The sequence below is a fragment of the Leucopleurus acutus genome (genome assembly GCF_964270905.1).
Source record: "Leucopleurus acutus genome assembly, chromosome: 5".
NCBI classification, from domain to species: domain Eukaryota; kingdom Metazoa; phylum Chordata; class Mammalia; order Artiodactyla; family Delphinidae; genus Leucopleurus; species Leucopleurus acutus.
This window is the reverse complement of record NC_139147.1, coordinates 141,599,531-141,618,646: the sequence shown is the minus strand read 5'-3', so window position 1 is coordinate 141,618,646 and position 19,116 is coordinate 141,599,531. Positions and strand designations below refer to the sequence as shown.

General features: G+C 45.9%; 1 protein-coding gene across 1 annotated transcript in view; it reads right to left on the bottom strand.

Annotated features, from left to right (window-relative positions):
* UBE2E1 (ubiquitin conjugating enzyme E2 E1) overlaps positions 1-18,909 on the bottom strand; it is a 76,653-nt gene extending 57,744 nt beyond the window's left edge. Inside the window, exons 1-3 of the mRNA XM_082840506.1 lie at positions 18,103-18,909; positions 16,892-17,076; positions 12,883-12,933 (exon numbers count right to left, since the gene is read on the bottom strand). Coding sequence (XP_082696632.1) covers positions 12,883-12,933; positions 16,892-17,043 — 203 coding nt within the window. The 5' untranslated portion in view covers positions 17,044-17,076; positions 18,103-18,909. The remainder of the gene's footprint in view (positions 1-12,882; positions 12,934-16,891; positions 17,077-18,102) is intronic.
* Between the last annotated feature and the right edge of the window lie 207 nt (positions 18,910-19,116).

Genomic DNA, 19,116 nt, shown 5'->3' with positions numbered 1-19,116 from the left:
GATGAAAATTCACTCATCTCATAGTAAACAGGACACAGAAACAGAGAGAGGGAGCATCCAATCCTCCAAGCTACAAAATTTCCATCATAACAATTAATTTGGGCTCCAAGACCTTAATAGCCTTTTAGGGTTTTTTTCATAGTCATGTGTTTTAACTTGCAGGTACTACAGGTACAGAATTTCCTCCCAATATACCTAAATGCAAATAGTTACAGTAAAATACAGTAGAAGAAATCCTTACATCTACACGGAATCCAGCAGTGTGGCCAGACAGAGTGAAAACCAATTTCAATTTTTGGTTCTAACAAGAATTGCGTCCTTAACATGTGGTTTATTTTAGGACTGGTCCATATCACTCGGCAATGTCTACTATGTAATAAATACATTTTGGATGTGGAAACATCTCAGTATTCTGAGCTACAAAGAAGCAGCACTTTCTGGGGGGGCTGCCAATCTGAAGAATAAAGCTATGCATTGAGGACTTTCCTAAAGTTATTCAGAAAAAGGACCAAGGCCAAAGCAGTATCATATACTATTAAGTAACAGAAGGCATTGCTATCTTTACTCCCAGTCTCTGCTCACACATTACTATAAATGCTTAACACACATTTACTGAACTATTTACTTAGGTTAGAGGAAAGTTATCTTTCATGTTTATATAAAAAATCCTCCTGGGTGCTTGTTGTAAAACAAATGTTTTCTTTCAGAGTCTTTGATGTACACCAATTTCAACGATCTCCTTTTCTTTAGGATAAATGTGTTCCAGCAAAGTCTGCTAAGAAATAAAATTTTACAAAGCCAATTCCAATAAATTTCCTTAAAAAACTGAGATGTATTCCCATAAAGGAGGAAGGTTATGAGTGGTGGTAGGAGAAATTTAAGTTATTTGGGGAGCAAAGCGCCATGTAGCCAAAACACTTGCAGCTCCACAAGGTACCATTTGCTTTTCTCTGGCAGTACCTAATGCTTTTGTGATTCCAACGAATACTCTGAACTAGCAGAATGTCTCTCAATCCTGAAAATTTCTAAATTCTACGGTCAACACTCCCAGACCTCTGCTCTCACTTCTCCAGACAGCCTGAGTCACCGACTCACCCAAAGGACACCATTTACTGGCTACCCGCATCTCACCAGGTGGACCCAGCAACAGGACTGAAGTCTGAAGCTTCAGGTCATACAAATAAAAACGGGTTCCTCTGCGTCGTCAATTTTAACTCATAAATTTGTCAAAGTTATTTGAATAGGACAGATCATGAAAAATTTCTCCTCCAAATACTTATCTGCTATAAGGGCATACGAGAAAATAACCTCTAATTGTCTTAAGATGTGAAAGGTATCATTCATAACCCAAAGGACCCACCTTTGAACACAGCTAATGTCAATGAAGTGTAACGTATTTGTGACGCTAAAATGTAGTGCTTTGACTGACAACTTCTGTGATGTGACTACAAAGACAGCAAGCAGGTCACTCAGGGTGCTTGTGCAGCGCTTCCCCCAACCTCACCCCCAAACCTGAACGGGAATCTGGCGTCGGGACTGCTCTACACAGCTGCTATTTAACCGCACTGCGCTGATGGGAAGAACTAAGATAAACATTTGCACTGTGGGACATTCTCTCATATGAAACTATTAACCACATTCAGCAATTACTCTAGGTGTCTTGACGTCCCCTGACTGACTGTGTGTAATTTACAATTACGTGCCTTGAGAACCAATCTCTGAAAAGGGGATATCAATTATCAAGTTACACAGGACCCAGAGTGCCTGGGATAATCTGAAACAAATGAATAAAACGTGACGGGTAGATGACTGGAAAGATGATGCTTACATGATGCTTTAAGAGTTCTAGGTACATTCAATGTACCTGGAATTATCCAATTTTAGTTAATGTACCAAAACATTAACGTAACAGTCAATCTGAAAAGGATGAAAAAATACTATGATGAATAACTTATGCAGTGTTAAAAGTAAATACGTAGGGCTTCCCTGGTGGCACAGTGGTTAAGAATCCGTGTGCCAATGCAGGGGACACAGGTTCGAACCCTGGTCTGGGAAGATCCCACAGGCCGTGGAGCAACTAAGCCCGTGCACCACAATTACTGAGCCTGCGCTCTAGAGCCCGTGAGCCACAACTGCTGAGCCCATGCGCCTAGAGCCCGGCTCCACAGCAAGAGAAGCCACCGGAATGAGAAGCCCACGCACCACAAGGAAGAGTAGCCCCCGCTCGCCGCAGCTAGAGAAAGTCCACGCACAGCAACAAAGACCCAATGAAGCCAAAAATAAATACATAATTAATTTTTTTAAAAAGTAAACACGTATAACCCCCTCATTCTAGTGCATTCACAAGTGTGAAGAGCACAAAATATTGATGCAAATCAAAGCATGTAAAATCGCTTAAGGATGGCAGCAGCAATGCACTGATTTTCCAATTTATCCACTGCCTAGTATTTTCAAATTAGGTCCAGCAAAAGGGATTCATCAAGATATAATATATGAATCCTGTACTACTTACATATGGTATCCATACCACAATGTTAGCACAAAAGCCTTGAATCCAATAAAGCAGAACTTTTTCTGGTGGGGGGAGAGAAAAGGAACCCCCCTCCAATCCTTTGAGAATTCACTGAAAATGACAGACCCCCGCCTCCAAGAGAAATAATATACGTTAAGAAATTCTACACTAGTGTAAAAATACTGAATCACTTCCCTGATAAACACAACGAAATCTTCTAGTTGGGAACAGTAACACAAACATCTTTTCCTTCTCAAAAATCAGCCCCTCTGTTGGATCTGTCTTGTGAAGGTCACCAACCAATGTGAAGTCATAAAATCCAATGGGTACTTGCTGGTCTTCATGTTCTTCCACCTCAAGCAGGATTACTTCAGAGCTGATCATCACTCTACCGCAAAACCCTGTCCACTCGCTGCTCTCTGACCCCATGTTCTCCTGATTTTCCTCCTTTCTCTCAGCCTTCTTTGCTGGCTTCTCCTTCAGATTCTACAACCTCTAACTAAAGATGTCCAAGTCTTTATCCTGAGCCCTCTTCTCACTATACCTTTCCTTTCCAGGTGAGCTAGAGGTGTTCCCCAAACATTCAAGAGCCTCTATATACTGACGTCCCCCAAGTGTATGCCCATCTCAAGTTTTAATGTGTCTAGAGTTCACGATATTCCTCTGAACTCCAATTACTTACAGCTAACATCTACTTGACACCTTCATTTGGATGTGTCACTGGCATCTATCTCAAACCTAACACATCCAAAAAAACCTCATTTTCCTTTCCTGCTTCATCCCAACACACACACACACACACACACACACACACACGTGCTTTATTCCAGCAAAACATCACCATCATCTACCTAGTTTCTAAAACCACAGAAACCTGGAGCCATTCTCAGTCCTCTCTCACCTGCCAAATGCAACCCATCAACAGGTCCAGGGGTTCTAAGCCCACCTCCACTGCCACCACCCAAGTCCCAACTACCAGCTGCCTGGAATAAAGCCACACCTTCCTTCCTGGTCACCTTTTATCCAACTCGTGCCTTCCTCCCAGCTATTTCCCACATAGCAAGGAGGGTGGGGAAAGACTTTTAAATCGTTACTTAAATAATGTCACTTCCCTGCTTCCAAACCTTGAATGGCTTCCCACTGTTCTTAGAATGAAACAGTTTACAAGATCCCGCATCATGTGATTCCCGCAGCCCGCAGCCTGTGAGTGTGCTTCCCTCTGGGCTGCTCTTCCCAAGGATGTGTTCTGATTTTCACAAGGACATCTCCTTTCTTCTCGTCTTTCAGGTCTTTGCCTAAATGTCCTTCTAAGCCTTCTCTAAGTAACCCCCTCCGCAATTTTTCTCTACCACCGCACTGTTAACTTCTCTCCTACGAGTCAATACAACCTGTACTTACTAATCCTCTAACTTGGTCTGTACTGCCTGCTAAAACTCAAGCTGCACAAGCCAGAGGCCAGGTCTGTGGAGTCACCCACAGAGCCTAGCACACAGAAGACACACCTTGGAGATACTGCGGGTTCAGATCCAGACCACTGCCATAAAGCAATTATCGCAACACAGAGAGTCACACACACTGTCTGGCTTCCCAGAGCATACATAAGTTACGTTTACACTACAATGTAGTCTAAGTGTGTAACAGCATCGTGTCTAAAAAAGCCACGTAAACACCCTAAACAATACTTAATTGCTAAAAAATGCTGATCATCACTTGACAACGCGAGGTTGTCACAATCTTCAATCTGTAAAAGCCGTGGTATCCGTGAAGCACAATGAAAGGTCTGCCTGCATTGGAAATGAATCCGATCTCATTCACTCACACTGCTGTCACTCTTCCACAGCACTGCTTCCTGACTACAATTCTGACTCCTTGAGCTGTACCCTCTCTAAAATTTTTCTTTGAGTCATTCCAAGCTGCTCCATCTATTGCTATTTGAAAATGTGCTTCAATGTCTTTTTCTATAGAACTTATTTTGGGTCCATCCCACATCAATTTTCCATCTATCAAGTTAAATAGATACAAACACCCGATTTCCTGGTCTTACACATAACGGTCATCATTTCAACGGTGGTCGACCCTACTGGGACCTCTCATTGACTATTACTATTTAAAACTTAGTACTGACACAGGTCACTATAGACAATCAGAGGTGACACCTGCAACAAATGCAATGCTGATGCTATGTAAGAGCTGGATAACACAGTCTCTCTATTCTGGCCTGGTCACGTTCTGGTTCACTTTCTCATGTTCAGGTTCTTCAGAAAGCAGACAGAGGTCAGTTTTTGACTACTTTGTTAATTCAAGTATTAGGGAACAGTATGCTGCTTCAAGTAGCAAAACCCGGTGATAGCTTTCAGTTACGTCTGACATATGAAAACTGTTGGCTCTGTAGGACTTTCCTGACTGAGTGAGACATCACTCTGGCCTACAAGTCTGTCATCTATGCAGTGTGGCATGGACTCTACAAGCAATTCACTGTCACTCGCATGTATGTTTCAAGAAAGGAACCATTAGCACACAGCCGTTCCTGGATTACAGTTCTCCAGCAAGGAGCTCTGATGAGCTTCTTAGCCTTTAGAGTAGGAAGTTTCCCAGAGGATTAGAAGCGTATTCTGACACCAGTTACTAGGCCCTTTGTTTCACGTTAGAGCATGACTGCATAAGAGAGGCTGGATTAAAAAAAAAAAAAAAAAGAGGCTGGATAAGAATGGGCCCATTATGAAGCCCTGTCTCACTCCACTGATGATGGGGAATGTGTCAGATGTCTCAGGCGATGCCAGCATCTCCGACATAACCCACTCTGGAACAGCCCTGGGATGTGAGGAACGTCTCCGGAAAGCCCAATTTACTTAGCACTCCTAAACCCATACTCATTTGTTGGCAAACAATAATCCTAAAAAGTCAAAGCATGCAAATCAGAGGTACTGGCATTTTCTGTATACATCTTCCCAATCTAGCCCACAGCACCATCTTTTGTATCACACTGCAGTCCAGAGCTCCTCTGTGATTCCGGGAAGGTGAAAATTGCCAAAAGCGCTTGGGTGCCAACTTGGAAAGACTGCCAGCGACGGACAGCAGTAAAATGCAACAGCAATTTCCCCAGCTCTTGCCATTATTTTCTGAAGAGGGTAATGAGGACGTTCCATTAAATCATCAGACCCAAATTAGGTTTTTGTGTTTGTATTTTAATTTAACAAGTATGTATTATTGTTTATCCACTCTCTCGGACCATGTCGGGATGCAAAGACATAACCCCTGCTCTCAAGGAACTTGAAGTCTCCCGGGAAAGAACAAACCAAAGAACACTGGGGACAGATGTTGCTTTTCAAGTAGCTGGACTGTTAGTCAAGGACCACGAAGGCTTCCAGTCCTCTAGAAACCGTCCCTCCATCATCAAGTTCAGGCCACCGGCCTTCCAAAATACACGCTCTCCACTTACAGCCTCAATCCTATATTCTACCACCTTCTCTACAATCGTGTTCAAAAAACACTGCATCTCCCTCTCTCACCTTTTCACTTTTTTCCTCTCAGTCTGCAAAGCATAACTTTAACCTTAACCTCCCCTAGGGCTCGCAGCTCTCCTCCTACCTTGCGTCTTTTTTCTCCAGGTCCTCTCTGCTTTCCCATCCCTCGTCTGCGGCATCCTTCAGAGCACAAGTCTCAATTCTCCTTTTCCCTGGGCGACAGGGTGTATGTACTTTATCACCCACTTTCAAATCTAATGTAGACCCTCAAGGCCGGTTCCAGCCTCAGCCCCCAGCCAGCCCACCTCAGATTCAACGCATGGAAACCTAAACACACGAGTGTCACGATGCCTGTGCCTCACTTTCAAATGGTTCCGCAAAAGTAAATATATGGAGATGGGACCGAGGCAAAGCAAACTAGGTGAAACGTGCACGGCTGACGTATCAGGGTGAAGGTTGCTGTTCCCTGCATATTCTTTCAACTCTTCTGTGGTTTGGAATTTTTCAAATTTAAAAAGTTGGGGGAAAAAACAGGTAGGATCAGAATCAAAGACAGAAATCATGGCTCATGCCTTTTAGGGAGTTTATAATCTATTTAATTTGTCTAGTCTAAAAGTAGGCTAGGTAGATCTGCGAGTTCAATGACGGATTCGTAATAAGCTCAAATGTATAATCGAAACGCAAGTATTTCCCGAGCGCCTACTGCGCAGCAGCAACATGCTAAGCATTGTGCGTGGCCAACAAAGCACATTATTACACCTTGTCTACGGCTGCTACTGGCGCCACCACCTTCCCCGACACCCAAAGACCCCTGACTCCTTTCAAGTCCTCCACATGTAAATCAGTGGCCAAGTTCTCTGATTCTACTGCTGTCCACCTCTCTCCCCTCTCCACTTTGCTGGCCACCACCAGTCCCCAACCCAGGCCCACCTGGCCTCCCACCTGGACTACTGCAGCAGCAGCTCCACGCAGCCCTTGCTCTGTCTCTGTCCAGATGCTCAGCTCTAACTGGGTTACACTTCCAGCTCAAAAGGGTGTCAGCTATTCTCCGGTATCAGTAAAACTCGTTGAAGGCCCCCCGGTGACACTGAGGACGCACGTTTTATCCGTTGGTTCCCCCGCTCTTTCCCGTCCTTGGCTGCAGGTTGATTCCCTGCCGCCCAGCAGCACCCTCGTGCCTTTCCTCTGCGATGCCTTTGCTTGCGCTGGACTCCCCCCACAGGTGTCCCTCACTCTTCCCACCCACTTCTCATCTCCTCCCCTGCTCCAGACACACCCCCCGCACCCGGGTCAGAGTAATATGTCACTCCTCTGAACCTTTAAAATATGTTATCTGCATTTACTAATACTTTCCAAGTAACTTTCGCGTTTCCAAGTATGATCCCAAATCTGTACGGGCATTTCTCACCATGCTTACTAGACAATGAACTCCTTGAAGGCAGTGCCTTTTCACACGTGACAGGCACTCATGGTCTGTGACAGGAACCTAACGTTAGCATCCTGTACATGAATCCCAAAAAACTGAAGTGTTGCCTCCTAAACTATAAGCAATTTTCCCTCAAAATACCGGTAACGTTTTAACAGCAGTATAGTCTTATTTTTTTTTCACTTTTTTGGAGTGGTAAAATATATAACATTTGCCATTTTTAACCATGAGAGTGTACAATTTCAGTGCCATTAATCACACTGACAACGTTGTGCAACGATCACCACTATCTGTTTGCAAAATTTTCATCACCCCAAACAGAAACCCTGTCCCCATTAAGAAATAACTACCCATTCTCCCCTCCCCCTCCCCCGGAAACCTCTCATCTTTCTGTCACTATGAATTTGCCTATTCTAGGTATTTCATGTAAGTGGAGTCATACAATATTTGTCCTTTTGTCTAGCTTATTTTCCCCAGTGTAGTATTTTCAAATTCATTCATGGTATAGCATGTATCAGAACTTCATTCCGTGGGACTTCCCCTGGTGGTCCCGTGGTTAAGACTCCGCGCTTCCACTGCAGGAGGTGTGGGTCCAATACCTGGTCAGGGAACCAAGATCCTGCCTGCCATGCTGTGCGGCCAAAAAAAAAAAAAAAAAAAAATCATTCTTTTTAATGGCTGAATAATGTTGCATCATGTGTACAGACCACATTTTGTTTATCCACTCATCTGTCGACGGACACTTGGTTGTTTCCACTTTTTGGCTACTATGAGAAGCTAGGAACACTGACTCAATATTTGTTTGAGTCCCTGTTTTCAATCCTTTTGGGACTACACCTAGGAGTAGAATGCTGGGTCATACAGTAATTTTTTTTTTTTTGGCCGCGCCTCTCGGCACGCAGGACCTTAGTTCCCCGACCAGGGATGGAACCCAGTCCCCTGCGGTGGAAGCGCGGAGTCCAAACCACTGGACCGCCAAGGAAGTCCCCCTACGGTAATTCTTTTTCACTTTATGAGAAACAGCAGCAGTACAGTTTTACAATCCACACACGTGGTCATTCGGTAAAGCACAACAGCCACAAGAGTTCCTACTCACTTAGGAAACAATTCACTTTTAGACAGATTTCCTTCCTCCCTACCCACTCGGGCCCCAGGTGATGATCTAATTTCAGGAACCTGACGCTGCTCTGGGTGCCACTTTGATCTGTTGCCACGCCAGTCTCCCAGTTCTCACTATTTTTCCACACTACCTTTTGCACACACAGGGAAGCACACTGTAGTACTAACTCTCCAAATGACAATTATGATGATACTAAACATCATTCAGATGCTGGAAGTCACACTGATATCCTTAAGGCATTAGCAGATGAATGAAAGATACATAAAAAGAAGGATATTTTTTAGCAGGTAAGATGATACAGGGTTTTGTACAGGATGACTTCTGCTGAACCCAATTCTTAAACCCAAACAAGTATACAAAACATGCTAAACTTGGACGAGATGTATAAGCCTTTACTGTTGTGAGAAAAGGATCATCTCTTTTCACTCCAAGGTTAGCAGCCTGGGATTTCTAAACTGACATCTCATGATTATTACCACCAATGCCAGGAGGTTTTATAAAACCACAAAATACGACAATGTAAATTCACAGAAACGATCTGTGCTAACTTGGAGCATCTCTGTGCAAGGGGCAGGATCAGAAGAGGCCATGAGGGGGATCCTTCCACTTTTTACTCCACAACTTCTGCATTTCAGCTTTTCAAAAACACACATTCTTATATCATAATTGTGTAATGGCCTAAAATTATATTTAAAATACAATAAAGGGCAATGTTAGGAAAAAAGATGAGCTATTAAAAAGAGCTAAATGGGCAGTTCCAACAATGTCACCATCTAACACAGTCAGAAAACTCTAATCTCATTTGAACTTTACAATGCTATGAGGTAGGCCAGCCAGGTATTCAGCCCTTTTAGTAAATGAGGAAAAGATGGTTGAGAAAAAGCTTCTTAGACAACTACTTGACTTTTTTTTTAATGCTCTTCATGTGAGCCTTTACATCATCTTTAAAAATGGGCGATTTAGCTGTAAAACTTTAAAACCAACTATATCTGATTACATTCTAGTTCTCCCCCCAAAATAAAAAGCATTGACTTAGTTAGGTTTATATATTTAGGAAACAGAAAAATAATGGTCAAAATGTATAAAGTCATATAAAAGGAAATCTTACTTTTATTATTCTCCACCATGCTTGAAATGTTTAATGACTTCTTGAAGACACTTTGTCCTAAACAGAACCCCCTCCCAATCTTAATTTTTAGGTTTCGAGGCACTAAGTGAGCATTTACTCATAATTCCAATATATCTATTAAGTGAAATCTGAAGTTTAAAGGACTTGGGCAAAATGTGTCATTTATTATGTGCAGACATACTGCCTACAGACATTTATGGCTACAGGTTAGTTACATAGCTATAACTAGTCAATTAAGCAAAGCATGAGCCCCAGGCTATAAATAATAGCTACAAAACCGACTGTAGTGGCCCAGAGTTCACCAGCTATCTAAAAGGCATAATTTTACAATCCAATGCTGTAGGAACTCATTACAGTAATTAAGACAGCATTTTTTTCCTAAATGATTAAGAGTCAAAATGCAGGGAAAAAAGCCTAACAACCAAAAGCAGGGTACATGAGTTGAGAGACTACTACATCTATACATATAAATATAACCAAACAGTCCAGAGATACCAAGGAATGTGACTTAAATGGCAATATACAGCAACTTTTAAAATTCACTTAAAATACTTCTGACCTCGTCATCGAATATATTCCACATTTTGTTCTAAAAAAATCTACTCGACATAATATAAAACACTGAGGATTTAACTTGATGTGCTCACACATTATAACTTTTTTAGAAATTGCATTTCACACAAGTTTTGAAGTTCAATAACTTCGAATTCAAATATTTTTGCCAAGTGCTAAAATTACTGAACACATCCAGTACACCTTCAGGAGAAGGCACTCTCCCATTGATTCGCAACAATCAATGGTTTACTGAGAGGTTCCTATGTGTCCACTGCTGTATTTTAATAAAGCAATGTGTTTAAATTTAAAACCACACACTGAATACTGACTGAAGAAAGGCAGTTCTACAAAAGCTTAGGGTATAAAACACGTTAATTGAAAGCTAATTATTTAACTCATTCAAAATATAATTTACAATTGGTGAAATTACAACTTCATAAGAACCAAGCTTTCATGTAGAATAACATTAAGTACAAAAAAATGCACACATTCAACAGATCACTTAATTCACATTTTAATTGGAAGCTAACTTCAAAAAGTATCTACAAATTATCCATTTCCATCTGAAACAATGTACATGAAAACAGTAAATAACTCCATCCTATAAGATACCAATACAAAACATAAAACCAAACTCACCTAAGTTAGCTGAATATCGGGGTTACTACATAACATTCTGTCAGTAACGTTAGTAAGCCAACCAAAAGTAGAAACTGCAGTTCATATTACTTAAGCAGCCCTACTGAAGAACGTCTTCAGAAAATAAAGCAGTTTTTACTTTTTAAAGTCTACATAACACACGCTTCTCTCGCAAAATAAAAATGCCTGGTGTTCTCTCTGAAATCAGAGATATTTTTTCAAAATGTTTTAAGTATGTCGAAGTTTGTCTCCTCCCCCCCCCACCCAATATCCATCCAGTTTGGTGCTTCGCCTGACCCACAGGTGATGGTCAGAGGTTTCACCTTGAAGGGGTAATTAGGAGGGTTTTCCAAGGATAAGAAGTTCTACATGTTCAGCAGCACATATCTCTCACATGGGAACTCAGCTAAAATGGTACGAAATAAAAGTATACTTATCTGATTTTTTTAAAGTGATTAATTCCATGAAAACCTTCAAATTGCTCGCAATTTTAAATTTCATTGCACTTATAAGAAAGCCATTTATGCCTTGATACATGTTATAAGTTTTGAAACCATGCTTTAAAAACTTGATAACTTGACCAGCTAAAGCTGTCTGAACTCACAAGAGACACATGGAAGAGACGTCATACCAGACAGGGGCAATAAGTACACAGCACAGATCTACCACGGGGAAAGCCCATGGATTCAACACAACCAACCAAGGGAAGCTCCAGGCCTCCATCAGAACAACGATGCCACTAAAATGAAAAACGAAACCACCCCAGCCCTAAGCCTGACCCATTTCTCCACTGTTCAGGACAACAGTCTGAAAAGATTCTTAACAGCCATAAGAGAAATCCTCCAGAACGATTAACTGGTTACAAACTATAGTTTAAGAGCATTTCAAACTGAAAATGACTTACTTTCCTTACAAAACAGGGACAAAATTTTACTAAAGAACATCCCACATCTGACCAACATTAAGAACATGTTACCAAAATGGCAGTATTAAAGCTTCCATTTACTCCATTAACCATAGTTTAGAAAGTTCAGTGTTCATAAGCAAAATATTTCATTTCGCTTTTCAATATTCCTGAATATTTCCACAGGCTCCCTTTAAATTCTGTGTAAAGCCACTGAATATTTTCTTGTGGGTAACAAATTCTTCCTCTACCTCTACAAGTTTAGGACACTTCTGAAACCTCACATCCCATTCCAATAACAATCCTGAGAACTGAGAATGAGATTAACTGTTATACTTAATTTTTAAACTATGGGAGTAATAGAATGGAACAATTAATCTCTCTCAAATGGCTCTGTTGTAATTTAAGTCCCTCCTCACTTCACTGCTGATTTAGTAAAATCATCAAGTCTTCCACCTTGACTCAACAGTGACCAAACGGCTATTCTAAATAAAATCAAGTCATCACCAAATCCTTCAAAAGCTGGTATCAAATTGTTTTGAAACTGAAACACACATTATGTATACAGTCTAAATAAAGCAATTTCTAGGAAAAATATCCCCATGGACGAGTTTAAATCTATACAATAATTTAAGGCAAAACCTTTTTATCAAAGCCACAAATTATGTCCTGAATAGGTCTGCCCAAAGTCCAACAAAATTTATAGAAGTTTGAGGATCCAGTGCTTGATTTAACTCTATGCTCTATCAGCTTAGTAGAGAGCATGAATAACAGATTAAGACAGCAAAGCAATTTTCTAAACTAAAATGTACCTAAGCATCTAAAAGGTTTTACATCATCCTTAATGACCTATCAAAGATCCCTGACCAGGCGATCATACATCTTTGAATTCACTTTACACATACGTACAAGGGTCCACTCCAAACAAATCCACCACTTCTCTTCGACATGAGACTGCATGGTCAGACGCTCATCAAAACGTTATATTCAGGTTATTCAATTTCAGCTGTTAACTTTATGTCAGCACCCAAACAAGCATTAACCAAAGAACAGAAGCAAAAGTTTATAATGACGAGAAAAAAACCCTAAAAGTTTAAACAGAAAAAAAGGAAAAAAATGTAAAAGGAGCTCACCTGCAGTTGGGTGGAGGGTCTAAAGTGATGTCCGCCAGCTCCTTCTGAATCCTGGAGACAGGAAGCGAAGGGGGGAGAGAGAATCAGGGGTGGGCGGCCGCCCCGCAGGGCAGACAACCCCCCCCCCACCCCGCCGCCGCGGACCGAGCTGCCGGGGAACAGAACCTGCACCCCGCGAGGAAAGAACCGGCCCTCCACCGCCCTGGGTTCGAATCCCACCTCACGCACTACGGCAGGGCTATTTCTCACCAATTTCCACTTAGGAAATCGTTTTGAAGCTCCTCACTCGCAGCTAGTTTCCGGAATTGTATCACAATGTGGGGGGGGGGGCGAGAGAGCACGTCCCCACCACCACCCCGGAGCCCGCGGTCGCCCCCCCACCCAGCACCTCAGGTTCCCTCCCCCCACAGAGCGCCCTCCATCCCGGGCCGCCGGGCACCTCGGGTGCTCCCACCCCGCAGAGCGCCCCCCTCCCCGGCAACCGGGCACGGGCACCTCGGGTGCTCCCCCACCGCAGAGCGCCCCCCCCAGGCCGTCCGGCACCTCGGGTGCTTCCCCCTTCCCCCCCAGAGCGACCCCCCCCCCGGGCCGCCCGCGTCCCCGGGGACGAAGCCAACATGGCCGCTCCCGGCGAGGCCCGCGGGCGCTGGCTGACCAGCCGCCGCCGTCGGGCTGGGGGCGGCGCGAGCCGCACGGCGGACCCCGGTGGGCCGCCCCGCCCCCGCCGGCGACCCCGCCCCCCTGCCCGCGCGCACGCCGGCCGCGGACGAAGCCTCGGGCCGGGTTGGGGACCCCACAGCTCGCCCGCCGCCTGCCTCCCGGACACCCCGGCCCGCGGCCCGCACAGGTGCACCGGCCGCACGCACCGGCCGCCCTCTCGGCTCACCTGCCCGGCCCTGCTCTAGCCCGGACACCCTCTCACTTCTCTTGGGCCTGCACTCCACACCGGCTCAGAACCCGGGACCCCCACCCAGTTTCCCATCTCCGCAACGGCCCGCGACGCTACAAAGAGCCCATCCCCCACCCCTAGGCCGACGCCACCCGGCAGTTCACACCGAGCCATGGCCTTTGTCTTCAGCTTACCTAGGCGCTTCGAGCATCAATTCCTACGACAAAGTTTGAGGACTTTAAGCCTCCTCCACCTTCTAAATGGAGCCTTCTATTTTTATAACCTTTGCTGCTCCTATCATATAAAGCCCTAAAGGGCTACGTTACAACTTAAAAATCTCACCGAGGCAGCACAGTAGTAAAAAACTAACACACACACACACACACATACATACATAAAATCGCAATGGATGCTTTTCTCTTCCCAGAGGTTTTCTGAAGGTAGAAAGACTGGCTGGCTAGATGCAATGAGGAATATAGGTTTCAGAAGACACTGTTCTTTCCATTTATAAGTAAAGAGAAATTTAATTCTGATTGGGGTGCTGATTAGGGAAGTTCTTTCAACTTTCCTATTGAAGGACATTTCCTGTCCCCTACAAATTCTGGTGAACTTTAGAAAGGGCTTTGCTCACTACTATCTCTGATACCTACTTAGCTGTGTCCTGCTCAATTCTATTGCTATCAATTATCATTTCAGTTCGGAGACCTTGGCATCCCTGCTGTTGGACTCATTACTGCATGTCAGACTAAAAGTTTGGAACCCTGGCTTCCTGATTCTTTACCTGCATCTACTAGAATAACTGTATATGTTAAGACCTATGTACACGGGCCAAAATAACCTCCCCCTGAGCACAACTTTTATAAAAACACACATTGACTTCACTTCTCCTTGTCAACCCAACCTCTCCCTATAAAACATTCACTGAAAAGGTAGCTGCTTCTTTAATACCTAAAAAGTATAATGCCAGACAGCTTTGTCCACTTCATCTCTACAACCAACACCCGCACCGTTTCTAGAGTACTGGTAAAAGATTCGTAAGAGTAACCCACACATACATTCCAGAGTCATTCTTGTCCACACCACCCTTGATGGGGGCTTTTCCTTTACGCGTGGACTCAAAACCAACATGCCGTTTCCAACATGCAGTTAAGTAACCTTCCGTCTGCCAATTCAGGTTTCTCTTTCATTCTATCTCCTGGTGTATGTGCCTTTTCCAATTCTATGGGCAACACCCACCTTCCAAATCAACCCATTTCCCAGAGCAGCATCTATAGGGTCCCACTACCATGACTTTTCCCCTTATTCTTTCCTGGATACACTGTCCCTCTCCACTTCTTTACCTTTACCGTTAACCATAGCTCTGCTTTGCACTAACAGCCACTCTCTCAGCAAGATTCCCAGGGAGCTAAAGCTGATGTTAACTTTATACATAAAAGTACCGTTGGTAGCTTCCCACCTTTCATTTGTTTTACACCTACCATCTCTTTCTCAAGCATTTCCAAATGAGTTTTTAACCTCCTTAGCATATATGGACAAATTGTGTCTAATGAAAAAAATCCCCTCTGTAATTTGCTGACACAAAGCAGACTATTTTATATTTGATGCCTGTGCCTTTAATCCCCAAATATATTCATGTACACCAGGGATATGCAGCAAAATATGAAAATACTAATGACCTAAAGCACATATTCTACCTTTAGGTCAGGCCAAAAGCTGCCCCAGCTTGGACGGGGAGCCCAGAAGCTGGGGTGAGGGGGGGGGCGGTGACTAAGGAAAGCCCCATCCAAAGTGGGCAGGGTAGAAGCCAAAATTCTGGGGGAGAACCAGCACAAGGCTAATCAAGGAGAGCCAGTCAGGACTCCTGGGAAGCTGAGACGCAATCAAACTAACCCTCTGAAAATGAGAACAATCTTGCCAAGACATCTTGCCACTTAACTCTACACCTCTACGCTGTTTGCAATAAGCTGAAGTCATTCCTTCAACCTCCTATGGTCAGGTCACCAAAGCACTTTACCAACTTTCCAAATTTCAAGTCAGGGAGAATGACAGGACAAACTTTCAAACTCTGAGAGTTTTGGCTCACTACTCAGTGGAGAGATCTAAAGCCTCATGTTCCATTTTATTTTACATTCTTTAAGACAGATATCTCTCTCTAACCTACCATTTGGATTCCTTACTATCTTTCTGGTTTGCCACTTTAAAGTTTAATGACTGTACACCTGACAGCAGAAGGATTTATGAAAAGGTATGAGGGTTCCCAGGAATCTGCTAGAGATTACTTTAAGGGTCATGGGATCAGAGGATACTGCTACTGAAAAAAGATTAAGGTAAAAGGTAGCTTCTTGCAGAGACGTAAGAGGAAGAGAGGAAAGAAAAAGAGCCACTGCTTGAATTCATCTTGAAAACAAAAACCAAAAAACAACTGTACAGCCTAAGAGAAAATAGCATGAAAAAAATGTGAGTTCCCCTGAAATTTGGTAAACTGAAGTTCTGAAAGAGAACAAAGAATCCCCCAAACAGCCTAAATAACCATTTTACATCGTTTATTGATTCATCCACTTGCCTCAACTCTCTAAAGCAGAAACATCTCTTTAAATTCCATCCGAAAACATCTATCTCCACCTATTACATGTTTTACTCTGCTAATGTGAGTTAGTTATTCCTCATGCAATTTGTGAAACAGATCATATGTGCAACAGGTGAGAAGGAAGTAAAATGGTAATAGAATTCGCTGTGATAGAGCTGTCCGGGCAGGTATTAGTAATAAAGTGGGATGCCAGCCTTGGGGAGGGTCACAGATTAGTGATTATAATAGGACAAGTCATCTGAAATCAGATTTGGGGGTCGCTAATAATACTAACAAGGATTCTTACAAACTGCAGCAAGATATGGGAAAGGCAAGCCACAACAGCTGCATGTGGACCATGATTAAAAGAGAAAACAGAAGAAGCAACAGAGAAAAACCATTAGGGCTTCCAAGGCCCTCTTTTTCCTTTTTAAAAACACATAACCCGTGCGGAGCGTTTAAGCTACCCTCCTTGGAGGCAGACCAAATGCAGCAAGAGGCAGTCCGTTCGGGAAATAGGAAGCCTGCTGGCGTTGGGGGGTGGGGTACGGTACCTCTTGGCGCTGGTGGAGAGGAGTTTGGAGTTTTTGCTCATGCTGACTTTACTCTCCTTCTTCTTGGGGGTGTTTGTTTCTTTCTCGGTTTGCTGGTTGGAGGACGATGATGAGGAGGAGCTGGTGCTGGCCCTCGAATCGTCATCCGACATAGCGAACCCCCCACCCCACCCCGCAAACAGCCCCTGCAGGGGGAGGGAAACAAAACAGAAACACAAAAACCATGCAGCCAGTGTACAGAAGGAACTCGGGCGCTGTCAGGAGGGCTTTGGCCCGGGGTGCACCCGGCCGCCCACCGCCCTCCACTCGCTTTCCAAAGTCTTCAGGCCCATCACGGCTTTTGCAAATCGGACGTTGCTTGTTCATCTCTGGCCCCAACTGGGGGACGCGGTGGGAAAACGGTCGGGGGCGTAGCGAGCAGCCCCTCCCTCGCCCCCCGGGGCTCCCCTCGGGGCAGGGAGGGGAGCAGCCGGCCGGGCGGGGGCGCGGGGCGCCCGGCCGGAGCGGGCAGGGAAGGTCCCGGCGACCGGCCGACCGGCCTCGGGCTGTTTTTTCGGCGGCTTTCCGGGGGTCGCGGGGGACCGGGGGGCCGGGAGCGGAGTTTGGCGAGGTCGGGAAGAGAGGAGGGCCGAGAGGAAGCCGAAAGGGGGTGGGGGGACGGAGACGGGGAGCGGGTGCCCGGGTGGGGGAAGGGAGAGGCCAGCGGGGGGGCCGAGGCGGCGAGGCCCGAAGCCCCCGCCGCGCCCCGACGCCCCTCCGCGCCGCCTGCCCCTCGGCCGTCCGGCTCGGGGCTGCGCGGCCGGGGCGGGGGTCCCGAGCACACGCCCGATCGGCACCCCCGGTGGTGGGGGGGACTCGGCCTCCTCGGCGGAGGAATAACAATGAGCCCGTCAGCCCCGGAGGGGTTAATCCCCGCGGGCCCCCGCCCCGGGGGAAAACGGGGCTCCCCCGCCTCCCCTCCCCCGCTCCCGGCCCCCTCGGCGGCCAGCGGGGGGCTCCCGGGGCAGCGCTGACAGTTCGAGCCTCGGCGCCCCCCCGCCCCCGACGCGGGCTGCCCCCGCACCCCATGCGGCCCGGGGTTCCCTGCCCATCCCCCGCGGGCGGGCCCGGCCCCTCTCCGACCCTCCGGCCCCGTACCCGGCGGCGAGGAGTGTCCCCAAGGCCCGGCGGCGCGGCCGGGGGGCGGCTGGCGGCGGGGGGGATCCCCGTACCTCTCTTTGTGTCTGGCTGCTCCGTGCCGCCGCGGCGGCTGCTGCTGCGGCTGCGGCTGGGCCTGGCCACTCGTGTCTCTCTCTCGCTGGGAGAGAAGCGGAAGTGCAGCAACAGCAACTATTAAACAGGCAATGGCTTCCCCCAGCCACACACGCTCGCACACACTCCTCCTCCTCCCCGCCCCTCCCCCACCGGCCCGGTCCCACCCACCCGCGCTCCCCGCCCCCTGGACACCTCCGGCGGGTCGCGAGCAGCGCTCGGGGGACCCCGGGAAGCCCAGCGCCCTCACCACCCGGGACGCCGAGCCAGGGGGCGAGGGCTGTGAATTTCCTCTCAAGTGGTCTGGGGACCCCCGGCTCCTGGGCTGGAGCGGGGAAGCCGTTTCGAGACCGGGGGGGGGCGGGGGGGCGCCGGGAACTGTATGGAATAGGGCAGTCACGAGAGTCAGTTCTTCCCAAAAGGGCTTCTGGAAGGGGCGGAGATGGCAAATTGGTAAAAAAAAAAAAAAAAAAAAATGATGGTAACCTGGTGGCCAGGACTTTGGACTAGAGAATGCCCGGGAACTCCTAAAAAAGTGATCAGCTTAAGGGGGAAATTAGAAATCCTGCAACAGGGTTTCCTGTGGGCTGACCCTGGCTTCTCCCTCTGGCAACTTACCTTCCAGGAGCAGAGGTCGGTTTAGGCACGCCTGTGAGAAAATCCCAAGATAGGAGTTTTCTGCTCAGGCACGTGCAATTTTACGATTGTGGATTCTTCCAGTCACTTTTTATAGAAAGAGGTGGTGTTTTATAAAAGGGATACAAAGGATTTCGTGACAGGTAAAACCAACCGACTGTGACAGCCTCACAAATGCGAGAAATCAATGGGAATTAACCCTATACTACTGAAGGAGACTGGATTTAGAATTTTTGGTGTCGGAAATTGGATTAAAGTTTGGGGGCCTGCTGTACCTTCTGCAGCGGCGATATAAATGCTATTCAAGTAATCATAATATTTCTATAATAGTCCTAATT